Source organism: Onychostruthus taczanowskii, unplaced genomic scaffold, assembly GCF_017590055.1.
Source record: "Onychostruthus taczanowskii isolate IOZ18803 unplaced genomic scaffold, ASM1759005v1 scaffold145, whole genome shotgun sequence".
Classification (NCBI taxonomy): Eukaryota; Metazoa; Chordata; class Aves; order Passeriformes; family Passeridae; genus Onychostruthus; species Onychostruthus taczanowskii.
Window position 1 is genome coordinate 297,112 of NW_024498630.1, and position 19,136 is coordinate 316,247.

The 19,136-nt window shown below is 38.7% G+C and overlaps 1 protein-coding gene across 1 annotated transcript in view; it reads right to left on the reverse strand.

Annotated features, from left to right (window-relative positions):
- Positions 1–19,136, reverse strand: part of ACO1 (aconitase 1) — a 35,544-nt gene that overhangs the window by 14,963 nt on the left and 1,445 nt on the right. The window contains exons 2-7 of the mRNA XM_041398382.1: positions 9,017–9,140; positions 7,128–7,296; positions 4,883–5,020; positions 3,505–3,574; positions 3,217–3,400; positions 339–478 (exon numbers count right to left, since the gene is read on the reverse strand). Of these exons, the coding sequence (XP_041254316.1) occupies positions 339–478; positions 3,217–3,400; positions 3,505–3,574; positions 4,883–5,020; positions 7,128–7,296; positions 9,017–9,113 (798 nt within the window). The 5' untranslated portion in view covers positions 9,114–9,140. The remainder of the gene's footprint in view (positions 1–338; positions 479–3,216; positions 3,401–3,504; positions 3,575–4,882; positions 5,021–7,127; positions 7,297–9,016; positions 9,141–19,136) is intronic.

The window sequence follows — 19,136 nt, forward strand, 5'->3', positions numbered from 1 at the left end:
AGATTTTATATTGCCTTATTTTAAGTGGTGACCTCAAAAAACAAGTCATCAGGGATTTTTTGAGGCAGAGGAAAAAGCACTGTTGCTCCAAAACACTACTCAATTCCAAATTATCCTAACATATATATTGTGTGGCTTCTGGGAAACAGATTTGCCTAGAAAATTGTCCTTAATGAGTTGAATTCAATCCACAGGCAGTGATAAAGCCTTTTAAAAATTCAAAATTACTACCTGGAAGCACACATAGGGTTCTTACACATTCTGTACAGTGGCTCTGTCCTACAGAATGTGTTTATCTCTTAGCAGTAATATCAAAATATCAAATCTTGGTAATTTACCTTGGTAATGGTGAGCACAATGTCAGTGGATGTTACCAGTGGCTGAGGATTTCCTACCAGCTTATAGCCGACCACCTCAGGAAGGACCATGCTGATGGGCTGCCCCAGCATCACTGCTTCTGCTTCAATGCCACCCACACCTGCAAACAACAGGAGGACACAATGTGACTATTCAGAAACATACTAACACATCAGAGATAAACTCATTAAGCCAATTGCCTGATGAGCACTCTATTTAAGTTGCGAAAGGGGAGAGAAAGCAGAGAGTCTGAGTCTTCTCCTAAGAGGCATTCCTCATCTCTCTACTGTTCCTGCAAGGTTGGGGTTTTAATTTCATTTTGTTCCATATTTTCATCCTTGTTCCTAAGCCATTAGATGGGATATTAGGTGAATCTAAGTAACTTACTCTAAGGATGGCTAACTTTTACAATAACAGATGTAAAATTTTTATTTAATATCTCAAACATGTAACGCAACAAACCAAGAACCACTGACATGGCACTGAATATGTGCTGTGCGTGAAACATATGCAGACCATGATTGTTAGTCACCAAACAAAAAATCAGAAATTATTTTGAAAGAAAGAAATGTTACTAATGAATGCTAACATAAAAGGTACTTTTTAAGACAGAAATACCTTCCCTTATGTCCGCTATGTTTCAAGAGGGTTTGGGAATATGTAGGTGGGAACTGTTGCATAAGCACAACTTCACTATCAGAATTCCAGCTACTACTTAATATTGCTGATTTATTAAGGTAACATATTAAGATGTCATAGTCATATGCAATGTAACAAAGCCATGATGTTTATTATCTAGCAACTTAGCATTAAGCACCTGAACCATTAAGCAGTTTTATAACCTTCTGCCTGTAGAAAGTCCCTTGTATATTTATATTCTTCTCTGAAACCTCCTTCTACCTTTTGTTTAGCTTAATGAATACTAGGCTAGAAAAAACTGCCTGTAATAGCTGCTTATGAATGCCAAATCACTACTCCACTTCTTTTTCCCACGTAACCTAAGAATGGTTCTGAAAAATAATTTCTAATTTCTTTCATTCAAAAAAATATACCTCTGTTAATTTAAAAAGATAATGCTGTGACAGATCCAATCATGTGCCTTCTTTCACTGGGCATTGATTCATTTTTAAACATTCAATTAAGTTGAAATAACTGACTGACTACCACTGACAGTCACGAACCAAGTTCAACAACACCAGCCTCTGGAAAAAATGTTGGATCCAAGAATATGTATTTTGAGCCCATACGCTATAGACTGTGTCCATCAATACTTTTCATATTCTGGAGAAAAATTGAGGCTAAGAGTCACACTTTTCCAGGCAGTTTTTAGTGCTATAACTTCATCTAAATCATATGCTCCATGCATATGCTGCAACCACACATGGAATAAGAGATGTGTCTAATCCCAAAGATGTCATGTTTTAGATGCATTGAACTTTTTTACCTTTGTATTCTAAGCCAGGAACTCTTTCACCCTTGATTCAGAAAGTCTCACTCAACCAATACTGCTGAAGTACAATAGGTGAGGTGGTTTATTAAAATCAAAAAGTCCTACCGCATGTGGTGCTCAGAATTTCACAAGCACATTCGTGAACAGCTAACAAATACTCTTTAAAAACACAGTGTGTTCCATATTCGTACAATAGCTCTTTCAGTAGTACTCCTATCACCACATCACAGGAAAATAAAGGCTCAGCTGAAGTCTTTACTACTGTATGGGATGACCACAAATACTTCCGCTCCATAGTTACCTATTTATTCAATAACTCAAGCACTTCAGTTCACCACTACAAGGAAAAATAAATTATTTATATCTATTCCTGTAACAAATATTGTGCAGAGTACTGGTATTAGAACTTCACAGTTCTGTTTTGCATAATGTCCTCTCCAACCATATTTAAGTCACTCAGATTTAATTTTCATCACCTTCCACCTAATGGATTTGTACTGCAATACTTTTTGGATAATCCAACACTTTTAAAGTAGACAAGTGACACAAGAAAAATTGGATGGTCAGTGATACTTCAACTCTCTTTTTTTATTTATTTATTTTTATTTTTTATTTAATATTTTCCTTATCTATTTCCTTGTCATTTAAATGCAGAATAGAAAAGAATATATTTTAAAAACCCAAACAAAGCCAACCACACTTGTAGCAGAAATCATCTGAGGCAGAGATCAGAAAGGGGAGCTTAGTTACAAAGTCTTATATAACTGTAAGAGACCTTATCAGGTTACTTGCATTTGGGATTAGGCTATGTAACTGTGTCTAGCTGGCACAGAGATCACTTTTCTTCACAGCAGCCCAGACAATGCCATGTTTTAGATTTGTGACCGAATCGGTGTTGATAGCACACCAGAGTTTTAGCTATTGCTAAGCAGTCCTTACACAGCATCAATGCTTTTTGTTTCTCACCCTGCCCCTCAGCAAGTAAGCTGGGGTGGGAAAAACACTGAGAGGTATAGCCAGGACAACTGATGAGAGTGGAACAATGACATATTCCATGCCATAAAACACCAGGCTCATCACCAGTTGGGGAGGTGGGCTTTCCCAAGTAGCCACTGCCCAGGGACTGGCTGGGCTTTGGTGTGCTGACTGGAGCTGGCGACTGACTGTCTTCACATCACTTTCATTTCCTTTCACTGCACTCACCCTTCTTCACTTAAACTGTCTTTGTCTCTACCCATTACTTTAATCTTGCATTTGGGCTAACAGTTGTCTTCCCCCATTGTGCTAGCAGGAGGAGGGAGGAGGAAGTGATAAGGTAGGGGTGATCTGCCAACCAGGATCAACTCACCAGAGCCCAAAACACAGCTCCCTGAGCCAAGAGACTGCTCGTGATCCACTGCTGTACATACCCCAGCCAAGCACTCCCAAGCCATCTATCATGGTGGTGTGCGAGTCAGTGCCAACCACGCTGTCTGGATAGTAGTAGCCATCCTGATCCATCACCACTCTTGCCAAGTACTCCAGGTTCACTTGGTGGATGATCCCAGAACCTGGTGGAATAATCCTCAAGTTTTTAAAAGCTTGAGAGCCCCACTGAAACAAAAGGAATTAGAGTAAAATGTTTTCAATATGAGCACTGAAAGAACTTTCATCCACTGAACTTTTCTCCATGTAAATAAGATTATTCTTGTTGGTACCTTTAAGAATTCAAATCTTTCTTTGTTCCTTTCAAATTCCAGGTCCTGATTTTTTTGCAAGCTGTCTGGCCTGCAAATGAAAATAATCAGCTGTCAGAACCAAAATTACAATGTGAATTTTATATCTAGTCAAAGGTTGAAAGAAAAAAAGATTTACTAGCTAATGTGAATGCTGATCCTTGCACCATTTTAATATCACTACAGGCAACCAATGAAAAGGATTTAAGAAATCTTAAGAGATAATACCTGAACTCTGCTTCACATGTAAATACTAATCTGCATTTGGCAGGCCTAAATGTTGTAGCCTGAGAAAAGCAACACTGCGTGTTAGAGAAATGTGACTTTTCCAACAACTAAATCAGAAGGAATCAGCAAGGTAGTAAAGGAAACTGGAACGCAACTGTCCTGCAACTTCATTTGTTGTCACCATGACAGAGTGCTGCCTGAAGCCTCTGTGTTTCAAAACAGTGTTAACAAAATCTTTACTTCAATCAGCTGCCTAACTTACGCCTGCAGACTTTGAAAGAACTGAAACATAAATCCAGCCAATGTTCTCTACATGAGAGAAAAATCTCTATTTTCTTGCATATGTTAATGAGCCTAATAGAAATAAAATAAGGCTGTGACAAAAAATAATGATTAGTAACAGCATGCCAAAAAACTTCAAGGTGGAAGGAAACCACCATAAAACATGTGATTGCAGGAGCTGTTTGGAAGATTAGTTCAGTAGACCCATATTTATGTACCTTGGAGGGCAGAAGGACCTGTATACAGAGGTCTTTTATTTCACTGTAGGTCTAGTGAATCCTAGAAAGTTTTGTATCTTTGTCCTCAGATGTTGAGGACTGAATAGCCTTATGTTTCTTTCCAGAACTCATAGAGGCTGCAGTAGACAGTATCTCATGCTCTTCTGCTTGTAGGCACTGAAGCAAAAAGCAGTTCCTCAGAACTGAGCCTAGTGTAGATCACCTCTATTCTTAGAGGAGTGAGAAAGAAAGGAAATATTCTCATTCATCCTTTCTAAAAACCCTTATGGAGTCAAAAAAGTGCACATGGGAAAAATGCCATTTCTGAGCAATTAATAATAATGCAGCATTATTAAAGAGAAGTACAATAAACACAGGCCTGGAATGAGTCTGTTTCTATCAACAGTTTAGTACAGGCTTTTGCTGCTGAGAGATACACCACAGACAGAGAAAATTCTCCCTCCAGCTCACCACAGCTGATAGAACAGTCCAACTTTAAAATTTCCCAATGTCTGGAATGTTTTAGCACAAATGCTAACAGTATCACCAACAGAGCTACCTTGATGACCAGTAACTGGATTCAGTTTACTTTCTACCATTAAGAAGTAAAGAGTGATTTTTTTTTTTCTTACTGTCTGTTAAAATCAACCTGGATGGAGTGATCTATCACAAGATCAGCAGGACAGATAGGATTTATTTTTTCAGGGTTCCCACCAAGTTTCTTCACAGCATCACGCATTGCAGCAAAGTCAACCACAGCAGGCACGCCACTACAAGAGAAATAAAATGGGCAAGGTGAAACAATTTGGAAACAAGGAAAAAAAAAAAAAAAAAAAAAAAACCAAAACAAACACCAACCAACAATCCTGAGATACAGAACAGATAGCTACTGTCACATACAAACCAAACTGCACTCCTCCATTTTCAATGCAAACAAATAATGAGTAGCAACCAGAACTTCTGGCATTTCAACACTTGACTTGTCTAAGAGATCATGCACTTTTCAGTATTTCTTTTAACACAGCTTCTGGTGCTTGTCTGCACACACATTCTCAGTTTTCTACTGAGATATGTTCTACCATAATATCTTCAACCAGCTTGGAAAACCCTCTTACATACTTGCTTATCTGATTTTGCTGGCTGCTAAAACAGAGAGTTCTCTGATGTGCTCATAAGGAGCTGGCATCAATGAGCAACCCACTGAAAAAACTGCATTTCTGTAAGAGCATCCCAAAGCCATAAGACTTCATGTTTTTAACTATGACCATAAGGAAGTTATTAAATGTTTTTAAAATATCAGAAACCATGCAACAACAGCAGTAAAAGGTTTTTTAGTTCCTACTGAATTTTACCTTGAAAATCCTGAATAATTAACAAAAAATAAACAGGAAAAAGGATCCACATTATCTAAAGACACAATTAATTGATATTGTTCAGCAGTTTGACATTCCAGGATAAAATTTTTATAAGAAAAATAGGACATTCTGTGTTATTCTACCTGTGGCAATTTGAGGGAGGGAAGATAGGAAGAAAACAGCAGAAGAATTATTTTGCCAACTTATGAATGTTATACAATTAATATGGAACAGACACAATATCCTTCTACCGTCTTAGAACAACTCAAGATAAATACAGAATAATCCTAATTAGGAAGGTAGATAATTCTAAAACAGGACAACCTAAATGTAACTGCTGCATGACTTTTGGAGAGTTGCCAAAGCTGCCTTTTTCTAAAAGGTCCTCAGAGCCCTGTCCAAGAGCTCATTTTCCAGGAATGCAGTTGCTCTGCAGACTTATAGGCACATTTTTAAAACTCAGCAGGAGTAGGGGGTAAGAAAGAAGAGCAGTAAGAGAAGGAACAATGTTTGCTTGAAAGTTCAGCTGCCTCTCTGCTCCAGTTTTTCAAAACACTAACAACAGCTAGTGGATGAAAAATAGCTAGGAAATCAGCACTTCTTTCATTTGAAGTTTTGCCATTTTTTTCCAATGTCTTTAAGTTGAGCTGTACTGGGTCTCTAGCATTTCAAAAACCTCTGTGAAAATGCATAACAGAGGTTATGACAGCTAAGACACTCTACCATTGAGGAAGAAAATCAACTGGCAGCATAGCTGCACTGGGCTTACCATGGATGTACTAAAATATTTTATAAAGACAGAGTACAAAGGTACAAAGAACAGCTAGTAGACTTGCAAGTCCAATCTGTATTAGAACAATTAGGTGCTATTGTTCCACCTGAAAATTTACTTTCTTACATTGAACAAGGACTATTATTACTGACACCTGAGGACTCACTGCAATAACAAGGCCCAGTTTTTAGAGTCCATTAGGGAGGAATCTCAATTTGCATTTCTGGGAAAAATAATATACTAATTTTTTCAACAGCAGAGAAGTCTTTAAAAATATATTTATAATAACACTGATTTAGAAGAGGAAGAAACTATGTGGGTTATAAATGAGAACTGAAATAGGTAGAAAATTAAAAGCAAGAGCCCCTGGGGAACAAAAACAAACAAAAACCCCCAACCAAATAAAAGAGAGAGAGAGAGAGAGAATAGAGAATTTCATCCCTTCAAAGAATAACTTCTAAACACCAAACTTCCTCAACTGGATGCAATTTATCAATACCATTTTCTTCCTCTGTTTTCAAGTTTTGTGAAGAAACTTTTCCGTCTCAGAAAAGTTTTTTTTCAATGCTCTTTTTCCAAGTGTTTGCCTCTCCAAGTGTTGTCTGTAGCATGACATCCAGGAATGCTGAAAAAGGGTTTTCCAAATATCTCACTGCTATTCTTCCCCTCAGCTCACCCCTCCACCCCAAGCCGAGCGTTGCTGCACTCTCAAAAGACCCTCTTCTTTGTTTTGGAGACCATCAGACTCACGTGAAGTCCTGCAGAATAACTCTTGCAGGCTTAAATGGCACTTCAACATTCTTGTGTTGCATCACTTTCCAGTTGAGAATATTCTCAACATCTCCCCTCTTCACTAGGAACTCATCACAGTTACGGATTGCTGCTTCCAGGAGGATTCGAATAGAAAATGGCAGGCGAGCTGCATGGGTAAGAGGCAAGGAACAAACTCAGTTTTTACCTTAGGGCATAGGTCAGCAAGTGCAAAGTTTCATGTCTGGGGCAGACAGGTCCTCATGTTCTCACAAGGCTTTATTCCGATTATCTAAACATCTTTTCTCCCCTCCAGCTTTGCCAGGTCAGTACTAACTGACCTGTTCCACTTGATGCTTTCAGCAGGTTTACATCTCCGCTCCTGTGACACAGTAGGCATCTTTGCTGAGGGACTTTTCCATCCTGCATAGCACAGCTACCCTGAAAATATGCTGTGCTCACCTTGTTTTTCTGCAGTTTGGTCTCACTCTTGTTACTGAACACAGACATAAAATGTACTAGGAAAAGCACAGTTTTCTACCTGCCATGTTGGAAAGCACAGCTTTAGTGGTTTATGCAGTCTCTTTGTCTCAAGAGATGGAAGATGAAATTGACTGAAAGTCAGACTCTGCATCTATCAATCTTCTTTTACTTAAAATCAGAAATATTTAAAGATGATGACACAAATACTATTGGAGCAGTCCTGACAGCTCTACTACAAGGAATGGGTGTGAAGAAAAAACCCAAACATGTCTCAGTCCTTCCTCCTCTGTTCACTTTAATAATAATTGTTTGATTGTCTCTCAGAATATTCACATTTTAAAATCTTTTGAGAAGTTTGTTCCAACTTTCTACACAGGGCTGGCCTCAAGATATAAAAGTCACTTAATCTCAGTGAGACCTCATTATGGCTATTGTAAAAAAAAACACCATGTATTATTCAGGACACAGTAATTCAGAACAATTTGGGTTGGTTGCTGTTGGGGGTTTTGTTTTGAGGGATTTTGTTTATTTGGGAGTTTTGGGGGTTATTGTTACTGTTGTTGTTTTGGGGGTTTTTAGAATCTTCTCCTGCCCTTCCCTGCTAAGCTATTCCCTTTTTATGCTGGATAGTGAGAATTGCATCCTTTCTCCTTTAAAGAATCTGGAGGTTATCACTCTTGGAATACTGGAATGGATCAGCTGGTAACACCACACGTGTATTTGTCTATTCTTTAAGACTGTTCTCTGCTTTCCATCCACCAAGACTGACATTAATTGACTGTTCACATATCAGAGCCTGTAATGGACATGTGTTGCTATAATTCAGATAAAATGTTCCTCCTCTTGTTCCCTGAATTCTCCTTAATCACCTGTTTCCTTTTGAAACACCAAACACCCACCCATAGATAACTCTACTGTAGAGATACTCAAGTTTCTAAGTCAAGGGCAGCAACACTAAGATTTTTAGCAGTACCACTGAAAGATTTGGGAAATGTCAGAGAAACTCAGGAAAAAGCCTCCTCAGAAAGGATTCTCTACCCACTACTGTTTTCAAAGCTGAAAAATCTTTCTGATTGGTTCAGTCATACATATCAGTGTTAGATCCTATCCAGCCTTTAGCAATATTAGAAAACTTGTGCTCTTAGTTTTGCCTAGCTCTCCTCACCCACTCAGCAAAAACAAGACTGCTGTATGCACAGTATGCTGAGAAAATACTACTGTGATCTTGCCAATATTTCTGTCATTCTAAATGTCAATAATTAAATTTTGCAGAAATTTTGTTTTCAAGATCTGCCTTTTGAATTCATAGTTCTCACCAGAGACCAAGTATCATCCAATGTGGCCAAGACTGCTCAGGTTCTATCCATCAGTATTAACAAAATGCTTATCTTATGTTGTCAACATACCATATCTCACATCTTCCAATTTGCTCAGATTAAAGAATTTCCTCAAAGGCTGTTTCGGGTCCAGTGGCTCCACAATCTGCACGAAAGGGTTGCTCATGGTTGTTGAAGACCCTAGTTAGTGTCCCTAAAACAAAAGAAAAAGCAAGGGCATTGCCATGACATTTGTCCTTCATATGAACTACATGTCCCACGGTCTACAATGTATCTATCCCACAGACAAAGGCCTGTATCAGAGAAAAAAATACTGTCAATCATTCCCCTTCCACCAAAAATCTACTTGTAACACATCCTCAGAGATAAAAGGTCTGAAGAAGATAGCAGTATTGTGAAAAATACAGATACACCGCATGGTTTAGAATCACAGAATCTTAAAAGCTGGAAACAACCTCTAGGACCATCAAGTCCAACTGTTAACTGAGTACCACCGTATCCACCACTAAACCACGTCCTCAAGTGCCACACGCACACACCTTTTGATGATGAATCCATCACTTCCCTGGAAAGCCTATTCCAATGACAGGAATATTTTTTTCCTAATATCAAATATAAACTCCCCTGGTGCAGCTTGAGAACATGTTTCATCCTGTCACTGGCTGCCTGGGAGAAGAGACTGACCCCACCTGGCTACAGTATCCTTTCAAAGAGTTGTAGAGAGTGGTAAGGTCTCCCCTGAGCCTCCTTTTCTCCAGGCTGAACAACCTCATCTCCCTCAGCCACTCCTCAAAGAACCTGTGCTCCGGCCCCTTCACCATCTTTGTTGCCCTCCTCTGGGCACAATTTCACAAAGGAAATTCAATGTCTTCATTATTCTCTTCTTTATGCTGTTTCTAGACAGCCATTTGTGCCTCTGTGATTTACAAACCACCATGACAACACAGTCCCATTTCTTAAGTGTGTTGTGGTTTAACCCCAGGCAGCAACTAAGCACACACAGCCACTCCCTCACTCCTTTCTGGTGGGAAAAGGAAGAGAATCAGAGAAGCAAAATCAAAAAATCCAAGGGTTGAGATACAGATGGTTTGATAGATAAAGCAGAAGCTAGACCTCCAAGCAAAGCAAAATAAGGAATACATCCACCTCTTCAACAGGCAGGCAGGTGTTCAGCCATCTCCAGGACAGCAGGGTCCCATCACGTCTCACGGTGATTTGGGAAGACATACACCATAACCCTGAACATCTCCCTCTTCCTTCTCCTCACAGCTCTACATGCTGAGCATGATGCCACGTGCTGTGTGATACCCCTTGGGGCAGTGGGGTCAGCTGTCCCAGCTGTGTCCCTTCCCAGCTCCCTGCACACCCCAGCCTCCTCGCTGGTGGGGTGGGTGAGGACCTGCAAAGGCCTTGGCTCTGTGTAAACCCTGCTCAGGAGGAACTAAAGCATCCCTGTGTTACCAAACTTGTTTCCAGCACAAATCAAAAACACAGCCCCATACTAGCTCTCAGGGACAAAATTAACTGTATCCCAGGCAAAACCAACAGAAGTGGCATTGATCTAAAGCTAAACTGACAGATATTTACATTAAAGATTAAAAACAATTTAATAAAACCAGAAAACACTATTATTTTGAGACAGAAAGTATTATAGACTAAGATTACAAATGCTATCAGAGACAAAAAGAACCCTCCTAATTTCAGAAAGATTTGCTAAGGTCACCACAAAAAGAAAATTTAGATAGGCTCTATTGTAAACATCATTTTAGTTCAAGATATTTTCTTTTTTTGTTGTTGCTTACTGATTTACTGGTTTTTGTGGCTTAATGGTTTGCTGGATAAAGCATTCCTCTGGGACCTAAGACTTTCAAGTTCACATACAGAAATTAAAAGACCCTAAGATATTCCCCATTGCAAGGCCAACTAGCAGCAAGGGGCATAAATCCACTACAGAAATATCTCTTAAGGTCCAGAAAAGGTTAACCATATGCAAACTACTTAATGGAACACTTCCTGGGACACACTGAAGACCTGAACTCTGCCCAAGTCTCTTTTGGAAGCACTGGCTTAGGCCAACACATGCCAAGGTTCAAGCTAACAATTTAACAGTGAGAACAATTCTCTTGCAGTGCCTGGCAACATTCCCAGTCACGATTAAATGTTTTTTAGTAGAGAGATAACCACAGGCCTGATTTTCAGATCCCTTGTTTTCCCAGAGTACTGTTCCTATCTTCAGTCTAGTACCATTATCTTCTCTTGCCCCAGTTTTTCAAACAAGAAAACTCACAACAAGGCAGGAGATACACATGACAGGCCCTGGACACTGGTGCAAAAGAATGCACAAAGTCCAGTATTTGTTTAAAACAGACACAGCAAGGCCAAAAAATTAATTTATTTATCTCACCTTCTAGTTTCATGCAATGTTCAGGAAATACTACTATGTTGAACATATTTATGGGGGATTTTTAAAGTATTCCAGTATTTTCAAAACTCAAAATTCATGTATTTAGAAGACAACGAAAGAGAAATAGCAGAAATAGTAACAAAAGAAGGTCCAGGGTGTAAAGGAGCAAGATAATGTAGAGAAAGAAATATTTCCAGAATTCTTTCAAAGAAAACAAGGGATGTTTCTAGGTAAAAAGCTGAATGCCCAGGGAAGCTGGAAGGTTGGCAAATGAACAGACTGCAAACACACACATAACCTCGAATGTATCAGCTCTCACATTTCCATTTACAAGTTATTTTCCGAAACTCCTTTTCCCAGCTTTGCAGATATTCACCCTGTACACAAGCCCCTAAAGTTTTAGGTGTAATGATCTTTAATCAGCATGAACTACTAGTTATCCTTCTAATCAAACTCTGTGCTTCTACAACTGAGCATTATCAAAATTAATTTCTTCCTTCCTCTTCTTGCCAGCTACCCTCCTGCTAAGATTTACTTTTTTGCATTCCACTTTGAGAGCTTTATTTTCTTCATATCAATTTCTCATGGGAAAATCTAAGAGTAGCTGCAGATAGAAAATATTCTGATATCCCCTGACAGATAAAGGAGAACATTAATTTGATATGACCATGAGTCCATGCTACTCAGTTCACATATTCTCATCCAAGTATAAATTGAAGCTTGAACATTTCCATCCAAGTCCATGTCTTGGCAAATCACAGCAGAAATTCAAGATGTTATGACACATTATCTACATGTTAACATTACTTTATCAGACATCACTCTCTCCCCTGATCAGAGTTTTTTTAGTTCACAGTATGAGATATTTCAGTACAAATCTCCTCTCATCTGTGAGTTACACAAATAAGCCAAACTGTGGGCTGACCAAGCCTAATCATAAATTCTTTTCATCTGCCTGGTCACACTGATATGAACAACACCATAACAAACCTGGAAGCCATTCAGAAATACCTGAAAAGAGGTAAAATCTCTAGAAAAAATACCAACTAGCAGCCTTACTGTAGAGAATTTCACAGAGACAGGGAAGCTCAGTCATACCAGTTACTATTTCCACACAGTAGATTATAAACTGAGTGGTCACAGCACAGAACTCTAAACTAGTGATTCGCCAGAAAGAAATCTGGTGGCAATACTCTGCACACTGAGTATACCAAAACTTTTGAAGTCATCCTTGCAATAGATACAGGTTAACTCTTTTATTAACTTGATACAGGTCAACTTGTGATTACAGCAAGGAACATTTATTCGTGTTTTGCAGGTGCTGAAATGTAAATATGCAAACATGGGTGAGCAGACATCTGTCTGCCTGGAGCAGCACGCAGGGTCACACACGCTGACCATGGCCAATGCGTGACCACATTGATACCTGCTCAGACATACCAAAACAATCACTTGATTTTCTACCCAACAACCTTAATACTGTCTGTGTGGAGATTACATTAAAAAAAAAAAAGTGGATTATTCAAACCTGAAAATGCAGAATAGGATTAAAAAAGGAGCATCTTATTACTGACACAGACTCACAGAATATTATGACTTGGAAGGCACACAAGAGGATCAACAAGCCCAAATTAATGGCCTATATGGCATTCTAATCCACAACTCTGGCATTATTAGCACCATGCTCTGACTAACAGAGCTCATCTCAAGGTACTGGAACCTTCTTAAAGGGTTGCTTGACTTCCATGAAGCGTACCAGACAAAAAACAGCCTTATTTTAGCCCTTCCTTAGTGCCTACTATTAAAATTTTGATAACACCCAGAATCTGGTCCACACTAATGCTGATCATCTATGAATCTGAACTCCCTATCAATATTGTTTTCCACTCACCTTGTTACATCAATGCAGTCGCTTATTACAGTGCCCCACACTCAATCTCTTGTTAGAACACAGCTCAATTCACCCACACTGCACATCAGCTCACCACAGAAAGTCTGATTTCCCTTTTTTCCCCTCTTCCTTGGAGAAGCAGAAGTACAGAAAGATTGTAACCATGAATACCAGGAGGGGCAAATTTATTTAGATAAGGCCATAACTTTCCAAATATAAAAAAGGAAGCTGTGTTTTGCAAATGCAACATCTTGCCCTTTAGGATAGCGAATGAACCCTTGGCCACAACAGCTGTCTCTTGCTGTTTGCATCCCTATATATGATATAGTTCAAATTTCTCTGGAAACACAAGTTTTACATTGTCTAAAAAGGTTTTTTGAACAAACAAAATCTTAGTACAACACTCCTCAATTCATCTGTATTGAGTGTGCCAGCAAACTCAGCTTTTACCACGAGACTTCAGATGTTCACTAGCACCAAAAGATCATTGCAAAGATGCCTGCTGGCTGTACTGTCTGTGGTTATCTCTGTGGTCCCCTGAAGGACACACCCTTTGATGATCATGACATAAGAAACATGCACAAGTCCAAGGGGACAGAAGGAAAAAGGTGTCTGTCCATCCACTTTCCTTGTCTTCTCTTATTCGTTAATCAACCACATCAGATATATTCAAAGTATATTAAAGTTTCATGTGGATCTCCATAAAAAGAATTTAAGTAACTTAAAAAAAAATCTTCAGCTGTTGCACCTTTCTGAGTATCTAACATAAACACAATACTGGTCACATCCCACAACATTGATTGGAAGAGGACTTGGTTTAGTTTAAAGCACATTCTTCATTGACAGTGACTCCTTGATTCTACTTCAGATCCCTTTAGAAGCAGTTTTGTAACTTGGAACAATGACAACAAATAAATTTACTGAAATTAATGGAATTGAGGCAACATAATACATCCTGTAATTTTGAACTTGCATAAATTATCTGATGAAGATCATAGAGAGGGGAAAAACCAATTTAGTCTCTTGCTATACCTGAGAAAGTCTGAAAACTGTTCTAGACATCATTTATAACATATTATTCTACTCTCTTTAGAGTTGAAGGTGAAACTGAACACAGCTAGTCAGACTAAAAGCAGGAATCCCACATCACAAAAAAAAAAGAAAAATGATTATTTTTAAAAAGCACAGCTGCGCTTATTGACTGTAAACAGATCTATACTATCAACAATATGTATTATTCTGGGGTTTTTTAGGGATGTCAGAGCATCCCACTCCTCTCTCACCATGCAGAAAAAGAGAAAACTGTAGCACACGGAGAGGTTTCCTACACACATGCTGACAGGAAACCATGCTCCTTCTGTAGTACACAACATAAATGTTTGATTAGTAATAATCACATTTATTACAGAAGTACCTGACAATAAACCAAAGACACAGATTGTTTGACCTGCAGAAAGGAAAAAAGGCTCTGGATGAGAAAACTTCTGTCAAAGCTTCAGGCCATAAAGTAGGAACAGAACAGCCATGTTTATTCAGCATTTTAGTACAGACATATATTTAATCTCACTTGGAGAAACATGTTTCCACAATTACTTTTCCTATTCCATCTTTGGTTTCTTAGTTGCTGTCTTTCCAATTATGAAAGGGTGCCTATGTTATTAATGATAAGAGGTTAATTTTAGACACCACTTCATAAAACTAAACACCATGTATCTTAAAGAAAACAGATTTCAAGTATTAAATGCTCAAATCCTCAAATGTGGGTAAATTCCTGGCCATCACTAGGAAGCACACACTCAGCAAAGAAGCAATTTAAATTGAACGTTTTACCAGATTCTAGAAATGCTAAAAAAGATTACACTCAGGCAAAGCAAAGATGACATTTTATCTGTCATCAAGAAAAAGGGGAAGGCTCAGACTTGCTGGTACTTGAAGGAAATTTGTGAAGAAACATGATAAAATATGATGTTTCTGTGATGAAACTTCCAACTGAAAACTGGAAAAAAAGAGGCGAGATGGCAGGACCACCATGGTAAAAGTCCTCACCTGGTGATAAGGCAGGACATAGGCAACATCCACGGCTTTGCTTGAAAAATGCAACATTTTTCATCCATGCTGAATCTGATCTTACCACCTTCTGTTGCAATTATCACTCCTATGCCCATAAGTTATTTCCCTTGGTTTTGACCACTCAAATGACTGCCACTGTATGTACCTGTACTTAGCAGCCAAGTTTGCAACAAGCACCTGCAAATAGCAAAAGCAAGCAACTTTAAAAATCCAAGTGGAGCCACAGCAGAGCAGCAGGCTACTGAGTTATAAATTTTTCATCACAACATTGAGCATGCACTTTGTGACATTACTAGCAGTTAGATATTGCCGAACAGCACTTTAATTAAGGGTTATTGCTCAATTCCCCTGAGCCTCTAAAACTTCTCACAGCTCTTCTCATGGTTTCACATTCTACTCAGCAGGGATCTCCATTAAAACGGTTGATGACTAATTCCAGTTTACAGATGGCATAGCCGTGCATAAAGATCTCAAAGAAGGTCCAGCATGTAGGAACTTCCATCATATTGGAATTGCACCATGTTCTGCACATGCCTACCTTACCCAAAAACCAAGGAGGGAGAATGACCATGTTAAGCAAGTTGACAAAAGCCTGCATTTTTGATATGGAACAGCAACCTCCCTTCAGTATCAGGCAGGTGTTTAAAGTAGTAAAATTTTACTAAATAAATCCAGCCATAATTCAAGTCAGTTTACAAAGAAAATCCTAATAAACACATCTGTGTTGCAGGATTTTTTTTTTTTTTTAGTTTAAATATTCAAATTGCCTAAGAAAAATGTTTTTGTTACACTGGGTAAATCAACAGACAGATAGAGATGACCAGACACATGACAACACAACAACAACAAACCCCACTTACCCACCAAAAATTGCAAAAACCCAACGAAACAAACCATAAGGAAAAAATACCTCAAGCCCACACATGCCCCTAGCATTTCGATAGACTTCAACACCAGAAGTAGAACAAGCAGAGTCTTGTTTTATAAAAATATAAAATGCTATAATTACTCTTGGATGTACAAAGAACAGATGAGTGCAATTACTATTGCAATAAACACAGGTTTCTTCTTTTGATTCAGAGAAGCTCTCATTATGTAACACTCTACCTGTGGCAGATAAAGCCACTATGTAACAAATAAACACTGTTCTATTGCTGCTAGCAGACACTGAGTTAAAGGGACTCGAGAAAGAATCTTTGTGTTTCTTCATGACACAGAAAGGTCCATCATTACGTACAGATCCTTGAAGAGAAGTCCACTGACAATTTGATGACTTGAGCAACTATTCCACCAGTATAAACTACATCAGTATTCCACACTGGAAAAAATGCAGTAATAGAAAAAGGAGGGTTTCTTAAACAATCTCTGGGCAAAGTTTCAGGGAACCCCTTTCAACTTTAATGCTCAAAAGAAACACTGTACTAGAACAAAGACAGCTTTGGATTGCAGATGCTCCTGCTTTCTCCTGCTGCCTGAAACTTTTAACCGCAATGCTAAAATACTTACTTATTCAGAGTGCTAAACTTCCAACACACTAATCAGGTTGCTAATTGCATATTCCCATAAGCCTATTTCATAGGCTGTCATAAATATTCTGATCACTGCACTTTGTTAGCAATGCTGTATCACATATTGGAACTGAAACTTTAGGTCAGAGATCAAGTTTGTGAAACCAAACATTGAGGGTTTGAAGTAACTCCAACTCCAAGTGAGCTGGAAGTTTAGGTGCCCAGTTCCAAAATGTAGATATTAAACTCTTTCACATCATCCCTCCAGAAAGCCAAATGCTACCTCCTCTCTCACCTCAACACAGCTATTACAGCTTAGAGGGACAGTCAAAACACTTCTCTCACATAGATGTCACCAGCCTTTGGTAACCCAGGCGAGCACACATATGCAGTGTACTCTCATGTGCTCTCAGACAGCCTCTGAAATGCAATCTAGTCTTAACAAAATCCAGATCATAATTAAGCAGGTATAAGTGTTAAGGGAATGCTTTCTCAGCACACTCATTACTGAGTGTCCCAGATAAAAGTAGAGACTAACTTTCCTTTTTGCTACACGATAATGAGTAGCATTACACAGGAGAATAAAAGGAAGCTTATCTGGAGACTACCAAACACCGAAAAATGAAGTGTTGAAATCTTTTTTCCACCTCCTGAGAGAGCAGCTCTGAACTTTAACCTACTTCCTACCTCTACACAAACTTGCTGCTTTTTCACCCTATGCTAGTACTCTTAGACTGTTCATTAACAAATATGCAGCTTGAGCCAGTTTTGACAAAGAACTAGCTTTCAGTGTTAGAAAAAACAAAACCAACATGGAAGTGTTGCAAGAAGTGTGGAATACAGGGCATGTGTACAAAGATTTGGTCTGAAATTTTGGTTCAATGTCAAAAGGCAGGATTAAAAAAATATCTCAGTATGGACCTCTTCGTTTCAAAAGACTCCTGTGAAGGGTGAAGAAATGCAGCAGAGGTGCATGGGAAAGGCAAATAAAATGGGAATATTGCGAATCAGCTCTCATGCCATTACCATTATATCAGCTCCATAAACTGCTCTCTCTGCACCTTGAGAACTCTTCTGCAACTTGAAATCTGAACTGTTCCAGAGCTACTGAATATATGTAGGTGGAAGGATTCTTTCAGGATGAAGAACTGATGAGAGGATTACTTCTGTTGTGAAATAATCTTGACACTGTGGGGTCCTAACTTTTCACACCATTTCAAGACAAATCCTGAATTTGTTGTTTGGAAATAAAGATAATTTGCTCACACCAAAACCTTCTATTGGCAATCTCAGCAGCTATTCAACTATTTGCCTAGATGAATCCAGCTTTCAAACACCCACAACTTCAGTCTGTAAGGAGAACAAGTGTGTGTCTGACACAATTTCATGAACTCACACTAGCTGTTAGCAGAGTTTACTGGCCAAGCTTCCTGGAAAGGCAAATTAAGTTCCACTAAACATTTTTAAATCACCTTTTTCTTAACAGTTTTCACACAGAAAGGGTAGGCAAAAAAACCCCCAAACAATCAAAATTAACACCCTCTTTCACAACCATCTGAAGTCCTGACGCTACAGCTGTGGGATGTCCCAATTCTTTCAAGAAAGTGCCAAATTCCTTGAGGAAATCTTCTGAATTAATCAATCCCTAAGGCAGCAGTGAAGGCAAAAACCCTGAAAAAAAATTATCTCATTTTCACACAATTAAGACTCCTCTCTACCTTCTCTATATTTCAAGACACAAAGAGACCACTCTCTCATCTTTCCATTTAGCTTAAGTGGATTGTTACTCCAAGGAGGGAGCAAATTTCCAGCTCTTACTCTCACAATCCTGCAACGAGAATCTATGCTGGATAACACTAGCAAAAGAGATTTGTTCAATTTCTTACTATTCAAATGTTATTTCTTCTCTAATTTGTTTTGGCTCTTCCACTATTACTACAAAAACAAATAATATCAAAGTTGGAGTGTATCATCCTCTGGCCAAAGACAATCAGAGAGAAAAGATGGTGCTAAATTACAAATATGATATTACAAAAACCTGCAGTTTGCAAGCCCTGTGGTCTTTTTAATTCAGCAATAGTCTGCATGAAGTAGTCTGTAAAGCACTGCTAAGTGATCAGACTTCTTTTTACATGGAAAACATCTCCAGGAATCTCCTCTATCTTATAAAGTCTGAGAAGAGTGAAGTATTGATAATTTCCCTAATAAATCCTCACACACACCATGGATCCTGGAAGGCACAAGACTCAGCTGCACTTCCTACTCTATGCCCATTACAGTCCTCTTACTTTCTTTGAAGCAGTAAGTAACAATCCC